Genomic DNA, 20,079 nt, shown 5'->3' on the forward strand with positions numbered 1-20,079 from the left:
CAGCTTGCATCTCAAGATGAATGTGCACAGCTCTGAGCTCTTTGCTAAATTTTTAACTGCGGGGTTGATGCAAATTAGGGATTGAAACAGTTATCAGAGGGTTACAAAGATCTCACAGTGATCTTTTTAACACAGTGAATTTTTGGATATTGGGTTGTTTCAACCCAATATCCAAAAACCCTACAGTGATATTCCTGAGAATTCTCACACTTTGCATTGCAGTTGATTGGATTTTCATCCTAGCACGTCTGACAGCTGAACAACTGAAATGCTTTAGTGATGAGTGTGTCTAACTGGTTAAAAACCTAATTGACAGTGATGCCGCTGGAATGCAGAGAAACCGGTCGGAAAGAGGTTTACACGTTACGGCACCTTAACAGTTTGACCTGAGGTGAACTCTTCAGGCGTTAAGTCTTTTTTCAGTAATCTTGAACTGAACCATTGCCATAACTTTATACACACTGCTGCCACTTTATTAGCACTATCTAAGTAATATTGCAGCATCTGTGGATTAAACCGGTAATTCTGGAATCTGGACTATGTGGTGCAAAGCTCGATCTTTGCTCGTGCTTTAGAGCCAATAGACACACCTGAGTATATTTGCTTGTTTAATTTATTCTCATTTGTTATCTCATTATTAGTTTGCTGGAATAACTCAGAAGGGAACAGCAAATAAAGGAAAAATACAAGTGTCACAATGCTACATTTAAATCACAGTATAATAAATCAACATGAATCAGAATCCCCAAAGTGAGTAATTTTAAATATATTAAAGTATTTTAGTGACAAATAAAACTTTATCCATTAATAGAGGACAACCCACACTATCCCCACTATTATTTTCCTGTATAAGGTCATCAGTGCTCTAGACACTACGGAGAGGTTGGGGACTTGATTTAAGAAGTAATATGACGTGGTTTTCTGTATATTTTCACTTCAAGTATGCAATTTCATTTTAATTACTTCTCATTTTCCCCAAGAATTCAATTTTTTCCTTTTATTTCAGTAAAGCAGAAGAACTGGTAAGTGTTACTCAATACCCGTGTCCTTGATTGTAGTAATTCCAGGAATACATGCACAGGTTCCTCTATTTTGTTAATCGACCAGACTCTCTATCCTTCCTCTGACCTGCTGACTCCTCGTCCTCTCTGTGCAAACTGACGAGGCTTCTGCTGAAAATACACCCAGGACTACTCTGACCGGTGTGAGAGCAGTTTCTGTGTCACTTCAGAAATGAGCCACACCACATTTTGGTGGAATTGCAAGATAATGCTTGCAATTCCACCAAAGCATTGGTACAATAAGCTCCAACTCAATTCAATTCAATTTATATAGCGCCAAATCACAACAACAGTCGCCTCAAGGCGCTCCAGTGGCCAAGGCCGAGCCTGAACAAGTGAACTGTGCACAATTAAGTGCAGGGTTTCCCCTGAGCTGATGCTTTGTGGGATGGATGGATCCAGGAAACAGGAATACTTTTTTCTTACTCTCTCCGTTGTTTTATTACCTTCACAGTAACATAACCTAAAGTAATTAAGGTTATCTTCACTTCACTGGGCTCTGCTTCATGTATCTGAGAAGAGGGTTTACATATGCAGACACACATACAGGGAGGGAAACTATTGTGACTAAATGAAAGCAAAACGTATCAGCCTATCACTCTGAGCTCATATAAAATGAGAGCATATAAATTTAAAAATTTTTTTTTAAAAAAAACATTTACACTTTTCTTTTTTCTTTTTCGGGTTAGCAGAAGGTCCTTCAGGTAACGTAATGGCAGGTAAAACCTGTATGTAACGGTACACAATAATCACATTAGTCTATAAACTGGCATTCAAGAAAGGCTGGTTATGTCTTTTTATAAATGCGGAGCGTTAACGTCACATTTCCTTGTATCATTCAGATGCAGTAATCTCAAAATCATAGCGACTGGACTCCTGAGGGAAAGACAAGAAAGTGCCCTCATGAATCAGCTGCACGACAGCTGGCACCGAACGCCCTGACCTTGGTCTGTGTGTGTGTGTGTGTGTGTGTGTGTGTGTGTGTGTGTGTGTGTGTGTGTCCCAACACCCACACAGCAGTTCTTGCTGGCTAAACCCAGTCCTATGCCACTTCCTGCGTGGCACCCCTCCTCTTCTACAAACATTCCAGAGGACACTATCTTCTCGTCTGTCTGTCCACGCTCCGGGTTTCCTCCTCTATCATTAACTCTGCTGCAGCAGCAACATGGCACTGAGCCAAAACATCTAAGATAAGATGCAAAAGACTGTAGCACATATATATTTTTTTTTTCTAAACAGTCTACTGGTTGGAGTTTTATGACAGCAGATAAGCGTCGTGTTTGTTTATTTGCTGATGATCTGTATAGTCCTGATGAAAGCCCTGCTGACGCAAATGCCAATCAATTTATCATAAAAAATAAAGCATAAAAAAAAATAATAACAATTGCAGCAGAAGTCAAACTGGAACATCTTCACACAATTGGTGAAAATTGGTGAAAAAAGAAACTCAGCATCTTGGATGAGGCGATTAAGGGAACTGTGTAAATTAAAAAGTAACCTCACAAACAACAATCAAGATACAAAATGACAGGAAACTTCCAACAACAAAGCTATGCTCTGCGCCTCAACTACGTTTACTTGATCTGTGATTACAGACGTCTCATCTCCTCTCTTCAAACCAACAGCATTGGAACCGTCCCAGATCTTAATGGAATAATCACTACTGAGCTATTCGCCACAGGAAATAACAACCTAAATGAAAGGGAAAACCCAGGAGCAGTAAAAAAAAGAAAAGAAAAAAACATTAAAAAAAAAACCACATTTTCTGGGAAGGTTCCTTATAGTAGCTTTCTGGGTGCATATATAGTGTGAGAACAGACAGCTTCCTTTTTCCTGCTGTATCTGCTTGTATAAACCAGACACAGACATGAATGTCTCATGGTAAACTTCAAATGCACTTATTCCAATTTTTTTGTGAAAACTTCTCCGGTCTTTTTAATACTCTTTTTAATTGAAGTTATATAAATTCAGTGTTTGTATTTAGGAAGGGACACAGGGATATTCATCAAGCTGCATCTTCGTTATTTCTATGACCTTACATGGTCACTGTTTCTGTTTGAAGTGTGATCACTGCTCTACGACTCAGTCTGACTAACAGTGATGACTTGCACTCATCAGTCAGTAGTTCCGGTATCTCAGTTCCCCTTCAGCAGTGAAGTATGACAAAGCATCAACCGTCTGTGATTAAGAAATTATAATGTTGCAATTTTTGATGAAAAATTCAAAAAACTGCCGAGCTTTCATTACGCTTTGCTGAGCCCGCATCTCGGCCAGCATAAATCTGCAGATGGGACCAGTCAAACTGTCAAAACTCAGTGAAAACTGGGGATTTAAAGAGAGAGATGAGACATCGGGTTATATTTTGCTCTAAGTCTTAATGTCCGTTTCACATATAGGAAAAGATGACCATGATTCAGACAATGATTACAACTAGCCAAGAAGTTAAAAAAACCCATTATAATTCAAAACTAAGAGATAGGTAACTACATATATTTACATATATTTGTGTTAAATTAACCCACAGAAGAGTCTATGAAATCCCAGACAACATTACATGACCTTTTTTGGTAGCTAATATTATTGCATAAAATTCACCTAAAGAACATGTAGAAGGAAAGACAGATACACCACAGGCTGTGCTCACACTTCTGCCTGTTGCTCAGTGCAGATTTACACTCTAAGCCTTGACAACACCCATTAGGAAGGAATCCAGTTTCCACATTTAAGAGATTATTGGATTAACATCTATTTCGTACTGTATTTGACACAATACGTGCTCTTCCAGCTCTGCGCAATGTGACAGATTCAATGAGTTAAACTATTTCAAAATCAGTAATTCTCTTATGTCGCTCTAATGGGTTTTTTATTTTAACGTAGCCTACCAAAAACATGAGGTGAAACAAAAATTAAATAAATAGTGGAAGCCACTTTAGTGATTACATCTGAGAGAAATGTTTCTAGGGTTCTACAACTAATTGAATTTTAATCTCATTCATGATTTTGGCTTCCCACAATTAAATGAGCATGATGGAGTGAAATTTAAAATGCACCTACTTCTACATGAAACGCAAAGCAATAGAAACTCTAGCGTTTTCTAAATCAGAATGTGACAATCACAGCTGTTCCTGGACTAGTCTAGATAAGTAAGAACAAATTAAAAGACTGATATACAAACAGAACAACAGGGCTTGACAAGCTTGTTTGGAAATACTTCAGATTAGATAGAACCACCTGAAAACATACCACAAACTGCACTGTAATTAATGCATGAAGCCCAAGAAAAACAATGAAGTGGTTGCTACCATTAATTAACTACCATCACCTCAGACATCCATCAAAATAAGCCTGTGTAGGTTTTGAAAATACATGCACAATCATCCAGGTAAAGAAATCCCAGAAAGTTTATTCTGGTCACTGAAGTCATCACAAGGACGAGTGACAAAATGTTTCTCCCACTGAAAACGCTACCTGCAGGTGAACAGGCTCAACTGACCGTGTATCCATCCAGCTCGCAAAGATGCGCCGAAACTGCCAACCAATCGCACCCATTTGGCCAAAGATGTGTTTTCCAACAAACACATACCTTCGCCAAAATATCTATCCATCTACCTACCTAAGAAGCTATGTGAATAAGGACGACCAATTTTTTTTATACAAAATTGAGATGTGAAGACGTGAGAGCAGTGTTCTGTTTACATGAGATGTCATTAAAATCAATAAATAGTCATGATAAATAAACGTGATCTCAATACTGAACAAAATGAGAGCCTTAATGAAAAGGGTGCAAAAATCACCATATTGTCCATGTTGCCATTAATTATGTTTTTGCAGTCAAATCAACGTGCAAAATCCTATAAGTACACTTATTAGGATCCTATAAATTCATTACAAGACAAACTGTGGAGCATAATAAGCTAATAAACTGTTAGGACATTGAGTTTGTTGCATGTATATGGTATGGTTTATAATCCCAGCTGAACTGTGGGCTCCATCGTGGGAACAGTTCCTCAACTATTTGTCTTCTTTAGAAAGTTAACTTTGGATAAGTGTTAAATGACATATCGTGCAGACGAGCTTCCGATACCAAACCTAAACTAGATTTCCTTCTTTGTTGGAATTCCAAACACTTGGTTTTGCATATTTTACTGCAATACATTCCATTTGAGTTTGTTATTGTTTGTGTCTTTGTGACGTTGATCACACTATTGCATGCTTGCTGCTGCTTTCCTATTGGCTGGTTAGCAGCTGTAGGTCATAGTGGCAGTCACATTGTGAGTTGATCATGCCAAATTTCTGCCATTGTTTAAAATTCTTTTTGTAGAAAGATCAACCTCATACAGGAGACTGTGTGAGTTTTGAAGCCACGACAAACAGTATCTTTCACGCTAGTCATCTTTCATCAGCACAGTGTATACTCAGCTTTACCGTCTGTGTTTACAAATTGATTAAATGAAACTTTCCATGCTTCAGGAAACAAAGTGTCCATTAAAGGCCCTGACAGAATATTTTAAAGTGATATTTTAGGTTAAGACTTTCCTTTTGAAACTGAATCATAGGCTCTGCCTTTAAAGAAACCACATCTCGTCTGACTGGAGCTAACTGCAGGAGCACTTAGCTGCACTGAGGTGATAACTCTTCAAGCGGTTTGTAAATCAAAGAGTGGAAGCTCCTCAAGCTCACAAGCAAATTTCTGCTGAGCCAGAACCACAAAGGGTGTGGAAGGCTGAGGAGCAGGAGGAGGTGGCAGTGGTTAGCCTTCTGTAAATCTATATTAAGTAAGGCAGAGAGTTTACGACACTGAGGTTTGAATTGAAATCACCCTGCATGTATCTTACGCAGTTGCCCTTACTGTATCCTGAGCTAAGAGATAAATGGAAAGGTTGTGAAAGGAGAAAGAAGATGTAATAGCTGTCTGTCTGTGTATTTTAGGCCCTAGAGTGAGATTGGGGAAGGGAGGTTAGAAAACAACCAATAAGTAAGATACTTAACATTATCCAAACTGGCCTTTAGTTCAATTTTTTTTTTTTTTTTAAACTTAAAGTCACAAGACAAGAGCACAAAAAACAAAACTAAAATGCAGCAATATACAAGAAAAAGTGTACACTGCTGCTGTTTGGAAGAAATGTAAATGTTTTCCACCTTAAAAAAAAACCCCATAACCACATTTTTTTTTAAACTAGGAAAGACTGACTTACTCTTAGGTGTAGCAGCTGCTCTGCTGTAGCCTGAATGGACTGTGGTTGCTGCTGTCGGCGTATCAAAGAATGACTTGAGAAGCCTTTTCTGAGAATAGAAATCTGGCGAAGAACAGAAAACTTTCTGCACTCACTGCTATAATGTACAGAGAGTCATCTTCTTGTTTTGTATTCAGCTCCTGCATCTATATCCAAGTCTCACGGGGTTTCTTTGAAATGTATTGTACTGTTTGCATTTTTTCATAGTTAGACACAGAGGGGCATTACGGACACAAAGCTGCAGCGAGCCTCAGTACCTACAGTGAGCTCCGGTGAGAGAACGAGACACTGAACTCGAGCTACAGACAGCACATCAAGTTCTATTGCTGCGTATGTTGGGTAAGGTCCACAGGGAGAAAACTGCTGCTGCCACTGCTGTCTGACTGCACACACCAATGCCTCCAACGCTGCAGTGAGAACTCATGAAGCTCTGCTTATTGTAGACTTCTCTTTTGATCCTGTACAACACAGACAACCTGCTATGAATAAAATATGTAGGTTCACTTCCAAGAATTGAGAAGCGTTAATACTACTGACAGTTCACGACCGATTCATCAGAAGAGTGTGAACTAAATTAAACATGCTTCTAAATGTGAGAAAAACCACACCCGGGTTGTTGTTCTGAACTTCTTCAATCTGACTAAACAAATGCCACGATTGAAGAACAGTGAAACTGCACTATACTGCCCAAACTATTCACTCATCAATCTAAATCAGGTGCTCAAATCGCTTCCATGGCCACGGGTTTATAAAGTCAAGCACCTGAATGCTTAAGCATATCAAAACAATTTGGACAATTTCACGCTCCCCTCTTTATTTGAACAATTTGTCATTATTCCAACATGACTGCACACCAGGTCCATAAAGACACGGATGAGTGAGATTGATGTGGAAGAATTTGGCTGGCCAAAAAGAACAGATAATCTTTGGGATGAATTACAGTGGAGACTGTGGCTGCGACAATAATAATGCAGAGCTTATTTAGTGAGCGTAACTTATCTTATTTTTTGTAGCTACAATTTACAGATGCCCATTAAACATACAAGAAAACACAGAGTTACTGTTCTAAATATAGGACAGCTATAACGATAAACTTGCTGAATGTGTGTGTGTGTGTGGTGGTGGGTTGTTGTGTGTGTGTGTGTGTGGTTGTGTTTGTGTGTGCTGTGAGATGTGTTAGTAGTAGTATTTATTTATTGTCATTGTCAAGAACAATGAAATTGCGTTTGGGGCTTCCATACAACCCAAAAAAAGAAGAAAATAATAAATACCCCTTAAAACCCAAGTGTACATATTTAACCCAGTGTGACTCCAATGCAATAAGACAATCCTTAGCAATAATGTTCGTAGAAATTCAGACAAAGACCTGAGAAACATGACAAAATACAACAATGCAACCCATTCAATATTATTGTACTGTGAGATATGATATCAGATATGATAGGTGTAGGTGTGTGTGTGTGTTCGATGTGTGACTGCATCTGTTCAAAACGTAGACGTGCAGGATGGGCAGACTGCAGTCTGCAGCTTTCTCGAGAACCGCTCATCTAAAAATGAATGAATGACTGAACTCATTTGTCACAGGAAACCAAAGACAAACATAGAACGCGTGTGACTACATTCCTGTAAAGTAATGCAAAATATGCCTTTTTAAGGGTTAAGACTTGGTGTTAGGGTTATGCTGAGAACATCATATTTAGGGGTGACATGCTTGAAAATGATGCATTAAATTAGTGTCACCAAAAAGCCTGCCTAGCCTGTGTGTCTAGGTATGCTTCCCCTCCACAAACAGGGTGGAGAAGGTAGTGGTTAATTTAGGGGAAAGACTGGTTACAGTACATAACTTTTAGTTCAAATATGACCATCCCAAAAAAAAAAAAAGTCAAAGAAATGAGTGCACTTTCTCAAACGACTTGCAATAGACAAACCAAAGTTGACAAAGGCAAAAAATCAGATGAAAACATAAATTTCTTGAAATACAAATACATGTATTTGTAAAATAATGGCACCTGCTCTTTTTTTGTGTCTAATTATCAAATGTACTTATTGTGTTTGCATATGCACCCACACTTTTTGTACTTTGTGTTTACTGTGTACGTATTTACTACATTATAAAAAAGATCTGCGTTTTAAAATATGTATTTTTAAAATACAGGTCTTATGATGTAATGAACCCAAATTTGAAAATTTTGGTATGCAGGAGAAGTACAGCAGTGAATGTCTACAGCCAATTGTAAAAAACAAAAAACAACAACAACGATGGATCCAGCCTCTGTCAGAGTTTGAGCCTCCATTTCAGCAAGTGGTGTTGCAGATCTTGCCAAAAATGACGATAAACTGACTAAGAATTTACAAGAAAGCTTGGCTGAGAGAGTTCAGACTATGTTGAAGAATAAAGGTGATCATACTAAATATAGACTTTCAAGCTTCTTAGCATTGTTCAAACTCTGTTTCTGCCTTTTATACAGTCATTCCATGTATGTTTGCACATTTTAATAAACTACTACCCATGTCCCATTTTCCTACCAAATCATAAAGAAATGAGAGGTGACTCAAGATTTTACAGTAGCACAATGCTGTACGTGATTTTAACTATGAAAAGTATCCTGTGAGCACTCCCTGGTAGTCAAATACCTCTAAACGTTTGGTTTCTGACAGATGGTTTCTACTCTTCTCTTTTCCTTAATGCAGTCATCTCAAATACACAGCTCCACCCACCTGCTGTTCAAACCTTCTGTTTGTAATGGGCACCCCAATTAGAAGAAAGCTGGCTTAAATGGAGAGGAGTTAATACTGCTTATTTCACACAGTGATTGAACGGGAGTGCAGCACCAAGACCCAGTTTAAGACAAATAAGCATTATTTACAGATGTGAATCTCTGGTACAGTCCAAGAATAAAAACATTGAGTTTGCTAATAAGAACAAATGGTCGCTTCTAAAGATTGATCACTTGTTCATATAACATGGAACTCTACTTTGCACTTATAAACTATTGCAGCAGGACAAAAACCAGTGTCCCAGCTTCAACTTTCTCAGCCTGAGGTAATGTGTTAGTAACGGCATCGACTGGCTGAGAGAGGCCTGGATTTTGCAGCTAAAAGAAGCCATGCCAGTCCCCTCGAGAACGTCAGATAAGATCCTTCAGAGCCATTTGCATTGTTTCACACTCATATTCAGTTACACCGCATTAGCACAAATCATTATCCTTGTAGTGACTCAAAACATTACCTTCAGTGTATCACTACAGTACTACCTGAACAAAACCCTTACTCATGATTTCAGTTACAGAGATAAATAATAACAGTCACAGCAGTGTTGTTTGTTCTATACACACAATACCTAAATTATCGTCCAAATAACGAAGGCTGTAAAGGAAAACTAGAAATTGGGGTCATGGCTGTAGCAGATGCTGAAATTCAAAAACGTCTGATGGTAAAAACACACACAAGCAAAATCATCCAGACAATGAGGAACTACAAGTGACAATGACATTGTCTCAAGAGGCCAAACAATGACACCGCTCTGCCCTGGAGTTCAACTCTGCACTGATGTTGACTGACTACAAAACCCATACTAAAAATATATATATATTAATTAATTTAAATAAATGTAGTAGTGGTAGGACTGCAACTCTAAACTAAATGTTAGAAGAATTCAATGGCTGATGTTGTTGTTCTACAAATTAGTGCAAAATCCTAGTGACAATCTTAGTGACTGCATGATGCTAAGCAAAAAGTGTCTCTTTCTACACAAACAGCACATCATTCTACAGTCGACACTGAGCCACCAACATCACGAAAAAACAAGCTGCTCCCATATTATCATCCATCTAGTATCATCACGTTTTCATTTTTTTTGTTTGTTCCTCAAGGACACACTATTCAGGTTTACAATGTGCCCCATTCAGTCATCCCTGTGAATAAACAGTTTGCTTGTTTGGTTTTGCTAATATGGTCGATTTGTTCCAAAACCCTTTATCACACTACACTATATTATACTGTTACTGCCATTCAAACTATGTCCACAGCAATATACTTGGGACCAAACACACAAGGAAGTTTTTCCCAACCAATTGGAATATATATTTTTTCCTAGCAACTGGTGGTTCAAGTCGCAGTCATGCATGACTTTAGCGATCCTTTTGCCAAAGACTGCCATTAACCTCCACCAATTACACACAGCCAGTTGGGGAATGATCATTTTTCCCCTCATGACTGATAGTTACTAAATGATTGTGTACAGGTCTCTCAACCTGTGTGAACAAAGTGACTTATGTCTGCAAAATCTCACTAAAGATGCCAAACAAATGGACAGAACCATCTGCTGTGACAATACGGAGGGGAATAGAGTTTCTTTCTTTGAGTTTAGCTATTGTCCCTTTAATTTCCCTGTTTACCATTATTATGATTTGCTCTGCTAATATAAATGGCAATGGTAAATGAACTTGTTCTTATATAACGCAAGATACATGGGCATGTAGACTGGAGCAACCACAGGGCTACAGCTACCCCACCTGGTTGAGATCTCTGTAATTTGATGGGGTCAGTTTGCTGAGCTAAGGTTTTTGTATCCTTAAGCAGCATTTTTGAATAGCACACTGTTCTCTTTCACGGGCCCATTTTTTCTGAGAAATAGCCTGTTTTCATTGTCATTTCTTTGTGTTTCATCATTTTTGTCTAATTTTAAAGCTCTCATAGATGTGTGTTGTTGTGTCACACAATCTTCAGGTTTTTATGCCATTTTTGGAAATTTGTGTAGCCACCAGTAACATTTTCGTTCACAGATTAAATGGAATTACAATAACTGTTGATTACACTTCCACTATATACTGCACTGCAGTGCTGCAGTTCATTATCATTTGACATCAGCAACCACATGCTCGAGCGAGATGACAATATATTCTGTCGGGTTTAATCAATACTTGTAACCTCTCTGTCTGATACCATCGCCTTCCTTATGATCATAATGCTGTCAACAAGTGAATTCAGTCTTTTCATTCAAATTTTATGTTTGTAACCTCAGGACAATACCATTAAGAAAAAAAAACACAGGTAATGCAGCTGAGGTGTCAGTTGTAATTTCCAAAGAAGGAATGTGTCAGTCTTTTTTGGCGCCATCGTGGCGAGTTGTTGACTCATCTGTCACCTCGTGTCATTTTTTCAATGGTTTCACATCATCACACCACAGAGCTAACCGACAGCTGGTAATGACCTGCAATATATTGTTCACTTCCTTTTTCTGAGCAAGCAACGCTGTGTTCAATGTCTCTCAATGAAAATACTTTAATTGGAATACAACAGTGAGAATAAGTACGACAGACTATTTCATTGCATAATTACAGCGGTATCATGATCAGCCTGTGACCTAACCAATTCTCTAAGCCACAAAAAAAGCACCAAGTGGTGGTTTCAGTCATGCCTCTAACAGATGTTTGGATAAATGATCATTATCATGCAAACTAGTATGTGTGATCTAAAGTGCAGCTGACTCAGTGTCAACCATTAGAGCAGAGAAGCAATACTGGACAAGTTGAGCAGACATGAAATATGGCTATATAAGCTATCTCACAAGGAAACAAACACAAGGAAAATGAGTGTATAGAAAATAGATGTTTTCTGAATAACTCTTTCAGCACACCTGACATTAAGCCAATGACACAAGCATCAATACTGATGGAGAGGTCAGAAAGGATTGCATTGACCTCATTTAGAGTAATGGTTTGGATGCAGAGCTCCTGAACATGATTTAGTATGGTTCATGAGGCCTCGGGCACAATGAGTAACTAACTGGAGACACCCTTTCAGGCTGCAATCATATTAGCCTGTTCCAAAGATACCAAAGACCCTGCAGCTACAATGAGGTTTGAAATTACCACAACTGACTGTGAAAATGTTCAGAAATCTAACACATCAGCAGGTAGCGCTGAAATAGACTCATTTTCAGCTGATATTTTATTCTCAGTACTTCTATTTGATTCTTTATCCTACAAAACCCAGACAGGTGACAATAATTGAAAATCAGCATTCAGGTGATTTCATCGAGGAGTCATTAATCTTTTATTATTACTACAACTATCAAATATAAGAGGAACACTTCCTCACTCCAATGTTTCTAGACCCCCAAATCAGTAACTAGCAACTAAAATTAAAATATCAACAATTTATTATAATATAAGGTACCAATAAACCAACTGACTAAAAAATTACCCCAGCAAATCATATATAGCATAAACACAGTTTGCCACAATCAACCTGTCTATTTTTCCACATTTGAAATGGTGTGAATGTAAAAACAATACTTCGTGCATACTATTTTTTACTGCTTGTCAGTGTAATGAACAGTTTCCAACTCACACAGAAAGTAAGAAAGGAATAGACATACTGTAAGTCTGTAACAGCTCCAGCTAACTAGTTTGCAACCAACAGTAGCAACCAAAGCATAGCACCCAGATCTAACCTCAGCAGGGAGTATATCCCTAGTAAGCATACATAATGCAGCAGAAAAGCTGGCCATGGACGCAGACCGAGAATCCCAGCTGCACGCAAAAACAGCCAAGGAAAGAGGCAATCAAGATCAACTGGAAAATGTATAAGAATCAAGAACAATATTCAGTGTTTGTTATCTTAACTTCATCCATCTTCAATGGAGCTGGAGTCTACCCCACCTGTGAGACAGGTTGCCAGTCTGTCACAGGGCTAACACAGACACAGATTTATTCACGCTCACACCTTACAGTAAACCAAACACGCAATTATCCTAATAATTAACCTAACATGCATGTCTTTGGACTGTGGAGAAGTGGAGACCATGCTAACTCCACACAGAAAGGCCCCAGCTGTGAGGTGATGGTGCTACTGAACAATTACTGAACAATAACAATAATAATAATAATAATAACAATAATAATTATAATAACAACAACAACAACAACAACAACAACAACAATAAAAGAAGTATAATTCCCAAAATAGGAAAGTTTTTGACTATGTAAAACCAATGTATTTGGTAGTCAAGGTAAGTGTAAGAGATTAGAAAGAACTCAGCAACTCTATCTGGTTTACACATCAACACCTCTTGCAAACATGTGAGATAAATTTAATCTTTATCAAAAAACTCTTTATCTAACAAAGCTTTTCCTATCTCTTTTGTATTGTTATGTAAAACATTCTTGGGTTTCTTGAAAGGCACAATACAGATCTAAGTTATTATTATTATGATAATAAATCAAACCTATTGTTTCACAAAACACCTCATGCAAACATGAAAAAAAAAAACTACAAGTACTACAACCAAAAAGAAATAGCATTCAGTGGAACTTCAAAATGATTTATCTCTTTTTCTTTACTTTTGCTTGAAACTGAGCAGCCATCATTGCAACAATGACACTTGATGTGTTAAATTAGTCAGTAGTATACAGCGTGAGAAGCAAAAACTGGGCCAAAAACAAAGCATTGGTCTGAATAAACCAGTGATAAGAGAGGCAGAGCTAGATCAGGTGAAGTCATTGAGCCTCTTTTATTTGGGTTGCTGTCCCAACCTGGGACACTCATTCAGTCACTGTATCAGATTACAACCCGTGCACTTATATTACAAGACATTTCAAAGCAAATGAAACTTTCCAGAGCTACTAAAAGTCTACTCTCTTCTCTTCTGGCAATGACAGGCAGAGCAGAATTGCAGTATATTTTGTCTTGTTAAAAATAAATTTTGTGGAAAATGCTAACTGGGTCACAGTGCTCTGTGTGAAGGAAATAATATGTATGACAGAAAATGGAAAAAGTGTTTTGGATTTTTGTTTTTTAAGGACAAATAATTTCTTTACTTATCTTTAGTATAATCGTGGGTTATAGAACAGCTCCCACTGGAATGATCATACGTCTCAGCATTACGTTAACAAAAGAAGCAATCAATATTGTCTCATGTTTCTCAGGTGTGTTTTTATGTCAAGTGGGTTTGTTTGCAGGAGGCTGAAAATACTGAACTGAAAAGTGACTCTCCATAACACACCATGACTATTGTTTTATCCATGTAAGCAGGAGGTTAAATATGATGAAGCAGAGCTGATAGTAAGGACTCTGTACAAGACATACCTCTTCACTGGACCTTAACTCAATAGCAGCAATAATCCCTTGTGGTTTTTTTCAGGTTTCTTAAAAGATCCTGAAACACGACTCTGTTTAGACTGGCTCTTTTGTTTTATTAGTCCAAGGAGCAGTTTAAAGGTATTCGGGAGAGATCTGACAAAGTGCCAAGAAACCTGTTTGGTATAGGAAATGAATAAGGATACTAACAGCTAAGTAACAGTGGTGCTTCGGGGAAAAATTTACTGATACAAGAATAAGCCAAGAAAGACAACCAGTGGGCCCTGTATAGTAAACATTAAGTGAAATTGTACTTTACAATTTCATAGAACCTGAAAAGTGAGAAATGCATTTTAAAAAAAGGAAGACAAAGGTGAAGTTTTAAGGTGATGACTCATCAATGGTACATTACATTGCTTTTAATGACCACTTAAGGCTTTAACAATCTAACAGAAACTGAACAGAAATAAAAGCCACCTTATATTTAATCATGCTTCTGGTATTTGTGCAATTGTGTTAAAAAAACAACAACAAAGAACAGACTTAGTGATTCATCACCTTTTTTAATCATAGGGTAAAAGCAGTTAAAGCTCCTCCCACTACAATCCATGACCATAAATAACACAGTATGACTGTGATTAATTTTCAAAAATGTTCAACATTTTAACGTCAAAGCTTCCAGCTTGTGAGGATGCACCGCTTTTCTTTTTCATATGACAGCAAACTTCTAACTTTTTGGACTGTTTAACATTTTACAGACCACAAATATGTTTGAGCTTACCTTTAAACACAATGCACTGTGTGCCACTAAAAGCCTTTATATGCTGGATTAAAAGAAGATGTAGGTCAACACCTACATAGATTTTGAAGTAGGTTAAATTGTGTGTGTGTGTGTGTGGGGGGGGGGGTGGTAATTAACTGAAATAGAAGAAATAGAAATAGAAGGTGACTTACACGATGTTTTGCACTTACAAAACGAAGAAACGAAGTAAAAGAGAATAAAATATTAAAAAGTGTCTTGTTTTAGTCTTTTTTTAAATTATGTCAGGAAAACTAAGCGAGGATAACTGAGCATACTGATTTTAGATTAAGCCTAGCTTTTAACATGTTAGCATTTTGCTTATACGCAAACTGCCTACTTTTTGATAAAATATACATAAAAAAGGCGGCACCTTTCTCGTTTCACTAACCTTTCTCTTTCACCAGTGAGCAAAGGTGTGGGTTAACAGTCATTTGGTGACGACTGAAACTCATATTTGCCTCAGTATTACAGTAGTATACTCATTCAGAGATGAATGTAATTGCAGCGTGGGATCCTGCTTCTATCACTACCTGCAAACTTTCCGCTGTCGTTGCTATCCAACACTCACCGTTTCTAGGGAACTGTTGCCGGGCAGAGCGCTCTCGGACAGCGCGAGCCCACTTCTCTGCCTCCTCCAGGTTAGCTTGCGGGTCCTGGAGCGAGGCGAGCCGAAAGCCCTGCTCCACTCTCTGCCGCGATACCCTGGAACTCATCCACCGCCGTTTGAGCGGGTAAAAGTAGGCGACTAAGTACGCTGCCTTATCCGCACTGTCATTTCCCCGGTAAGCCCGGCAGCCGACACAGTCCTTCAGACTGAGCACCACCTTGTTCCGTCCGACAGGTGCCGACGTGAGCCTCTGGACGACGAGGTCCTTCTCGGTCAGGATGACGGCACACCTGCCTTTTCGGTTACTGGTCCCCGTAAATTCCCCGTACAGCTTCACCAGACTGGTGGACTCCAGTTTAGCTCTGCATTGATCCATCCTGAACAGACGCCGGACCGGAGAGAACGGGACGCAGAGGGGGTCCGGGAAGCAGAAGAAGCAGCCACACAGTCACATAGCTAACGTGAATGATGCGAGCAAAGTAGACTAGAGGACTGACAGGCTGCTCCGGACCGCTGTGAAGGCTGACGGAATCAAACGCTACATATCCGGTGACATTTCAAAATAAGAGCCCCAACACTGAAAGCGTTGCAGCTCCTTGTGGGACGCTGCCTAAGGTTTCAAGTTATAGTTATTTAGGAATTGCCAGGGTTTAGTCAGTGGCTTATAGTCAGAAAATAAAAACTTAGATATTTCACGCAGTCACAATATTAATATAAATAAAATTATTTAACACTACAAGAATGTAAGTTGTTTTGTTGTGGAGCCATTTCTGGTATTTCATGGATCATATGACTAAATGAAATCCAAATTTTAAAAGTATTTTCAAACTAATAACAAGATAAAGATAAAATAACTAATTGATGACTGAAAGTTTAATTAAGAAAAAAAATTAAATATCTCTAAAAAGTAAGATATTCCAATAAAATTTTATTTCTTTTTCCTTTATTGCCAGCTAAAAACAAGTTTCTGCTATAGGAAAATCAGTCAATTCAACATTGCTTAATCGACTTAAATCAAAAATCTTTTATTTTTTGTTTCGTTTTTACCGAGTTTTTATTTATGCGATTTCATAGATAATGGCATTTACAGTCCTGGTGAAATCAAAACCTGTATTCCTTTAGCTTTATTCAGGTCCGTGAAACATGCACATTTATTTATTTATTTACAGATATACCCTCATCATCCGCTGTATGTGATTTGTATTACGCAAAATCCAGCTTTTATTTTTAATTCATCCCCACATTTGTCGGTGTTTTTCTTTGTCTGTCGCTGGCTTCATATTCAGTTTTCACTGAACTTTGCTGTGCAGTAGTTTTCTCCGGCTGCAAAAGTCGCAGTATGCTGCCCCCTAGTGTTTATGAGAGTGGAGTAACTGTGTAAAATTTAAAAAAAAAAAAAAAAGTCCCTGAACAAATAAAACTGAACTGAGTAACAATTACGAACAAAACACAAACATAGAACAGATGCGCGCCTGTCATCACTGTCATCACAGCAGAAAACCACTGACCACTGAGGCATTCAGTAATGCAGGTTTTTAAACAAGCACATGAAGAATAACTTAAGAGTTAAAAAAGAAACTACCTGCACAACTTACTTGTCCTGAACACACCTATAGAGAAATGTTTAACATGTTTTTTATGTTTCCTTTGGAGGCGGCTGTGCACTGTAAAAAATCGTCTACAAATTTTATATCGAGTTACTGTAAAACATTTATAGTATTTCTACGGAATTTTAATATATAGTATTATTACTTTATTTTATATACCTTTCCAGGATGTAAAAAAACCCCCAAAACAATAAATAAATATAAACATCATATAGCTTGCCAATAAAATAGTTAAGGACATCACTGCTTTAAGTGGCAGCTTGTAAAATACCTACATTTTAAAAAATACATCTTTCTTACAACCTGGCTTATTTCATTGATGTTTGCGGACATTCATTCATGCACAGTTCTCTTACGGTCCTGCCACAGCATTTCAGTCAGATTAAAGTCTTTACTTTCACTGGGCCATTTAAACACCTTGAGGTATTTTAGCCAGTCTGTTGTAATTTTGCTGTTGTGATTGCAATTGTTTCCTTTACCTGACCCAGTTTTGGCTTCACAATTGACCCGTAGAATACTTTAGTATGTAGATAAGTTCATGATCTCCATGACTGCAAGGTGTCCAGATCCCGTGGATGCAAAACAAGCCCAAATCCTTACCTTTATACCACCGTGCTTGGTGTGTGTTTGTGCTGATATGCTGTGTTTGGTTTACCTAACATGGCGCTGTTCAAACAGCATTCCCACTTTGTTTTCTTATCTGAAATGGAAATGAATGAATGGATTTTAAAAAATGAGTTTAGCTCAAATATCTCTTTGTGGGCTGAAAAACAGAAACAGAGAGGAGGTCTAAGAGTCTAATTTCATCTGAGACCACTTGTTAAGAAAAACGATGAATAATTATTGTGGATTAAGGATGCCCTTTTCTGATAATCGCTTGTGGGGCCATTTGGGCCAAGCAAAATTTAGTTGTGACCACAGACCTGTTGAAATGTAATGTGATGCTTTACACACATCGTTTCATTGGTTGTTGTTGTTTTTGTTTGTTTGTTTTCTGCGCTCTACATACTCAAAAGGGAAATATTTGTCTCTTTTGCTGCTGCACCCTTTTAAACTGCCTGTCTTTGTGTCTGTTTTATGGTCAGTGAGAAGCAGGCAGTCCATAGATCTACTGAAACCTTCTGGGGAATGCACATTTGTAAAAACGTTAAGAAAACACCTGAGAGTGGATTCCCAACATGAAGAAAAAGCTACGATCATAGTATTTTTTTATTGTCCTTGGGCAAGACACTTTACCCTACCGCCTACTGGTGTTGGCCAGAGGGGCCGATGGCACGATATGGCAGCCTCGCTTTTGCCAGTCTGCCCCAGGGTAGCTGTGGCTACAACTGTAGCTTGCCTCCACCAGTGTGTGAATGTGAGACTGAATGAATAGTGGATTTGTAAAGCGCTTTGCGTGCCTAGAAAAGTGCTATATAAATGCAATTTATTATTATTATTACACTATTTTTCATTTTACCTTGCCACTTGTGTTTCTGTAAGCTGTAACAATCGGTTGTGGTTGTGGATTTAGGGAGAGCGCAGGAGACAGAACTTTTGCATTCTGAATTTCATAAGATAATATGGTGAAGTTGTAGCCCATGCTTTATGAAGAATCTCCCACGAGCTGGATCGGTACTCGTTCTGGCACTTCACGTGGCCAAGCTGTTCCCACAACAGTTCAGCAGGCCTGTGATCTGGTGACCGCACAGGCCACTGCATGACAGAATAACAGCTCACTGCTTCTTCTCTAAATAGTTCCTGCATAGTTTGGAGCTGTGCTTTGGGTCATTGTCCTGTTGTTTGAGAAAACTGTCTCCAACAAAGTGGCAGCCACAGTGTTTTGGCAAAGGTTTGCAAAATGGAATGACAGACTTTATTGTTCAAGATCAATTTTATCCTGTGCATAACTTGCACTTTACCACCAAACATTTCCTCCATCACCCTCATCAAATGGAGCCCAGCACTCGTCCAGTATCCGTTTATGTTTTTCCACATTTTGACCCAAACACCTCCAACTTTTATCAAAGATCCTCTCTTCAGTGTCTGTGTTCTTTAACTAGCTTAATTCTTTCCAATCTCAGATATGGCCCATTTTGCAACGTTAAAGTCCAGCATCCAGAACCCATTTCATCAGTGCTGACTTTGAGTCATCATTCACAGGACAAGGACACAAAAGAAGACTCTGGAGACAAGTAGAATTAACAAAAAGTGAGCAGTTTGATTAGACGGCTTGTAAAAGTCCACAAGGGCACAGAAAGGAACCAAAAGGGCCGGATAAATGGCTGAACAGGCACTGAGGCAAAGAGCAAAGGAATGACAGGACTGTGACACTCACTCACTCACTCACACTGAGGGCTAATCAATAGAATGAGATGCTGTGGAAACAAGACAAAGGTGAAACTAATGAGGATAACGGCACAGAGGAAGTAAAAATAAGTGCAAAACACAGGAGATACACGACTACCAAAATAAAACAGGAAATAAGAAACAAAAACTGAAACAGGTGTTCACAGAGACTTTACAGAATGGATGACTACAGATGAAGCACTGAAAGAATGAATAAACTCAAACTGCTAACAGAGAAAAAACACCCAGAACATAAAAGTAAGAGAATACAAGTGAAAAAGCTTAAAATCACACTTACACAATAAACAACATTAAGGACAAGACACCCTGAAATCCAAAAACAGACAATAATTTTGTT

At 38.3% G+C, this 20,079-nt stretch overlaps 1 protein-coding gene across 2 annotated transcripts in view; it reads right to left on the bottom strand.

The window, feature by feature from the left end:
* LOC102305415 (sphingosine kinase 1) overlaps positions 1-16,162 on the bottom strand; it is a 39,731-nt gene extending 23,569 nt beyond the window's left edge. Inside the window, exon 1 of one of the 2 annotated variants that reach the window (XM_005934481.3) lies at positions 15,748-16,162. In XM_005934481.3, the coding sequence (XP_005934543.1) occupies positions 15,748-16,162 (415 nt within the window). Of the gene's footprint in view, positions 1-6,256; positions 7,404-15,747 lie in introns of those variants that run through there. The other variant, XM_042225758.1, reaches the window with a different exon arrangement.
* Positions 16,163-20,079: the final 3,917 nt, after the last annotated feature.

Source organism: Haplochromis burtoni, unplaced genomic scaffold (assembly GCF_018398535.1).
Source record: "Haplochromis burtoni strain Fernald_Lab_line unplaced genomic scaffold, NCSU_Asbu1 Contig_181, whole genome shotgun sequence".
In the NCBI taxonomy this organism is placed as follows: Eukaryota; Metazoa; Chordata; class Actinopteri; order Cichliformes; family Cichlidae; genus Haplochromis; species Haplochromis burtoni.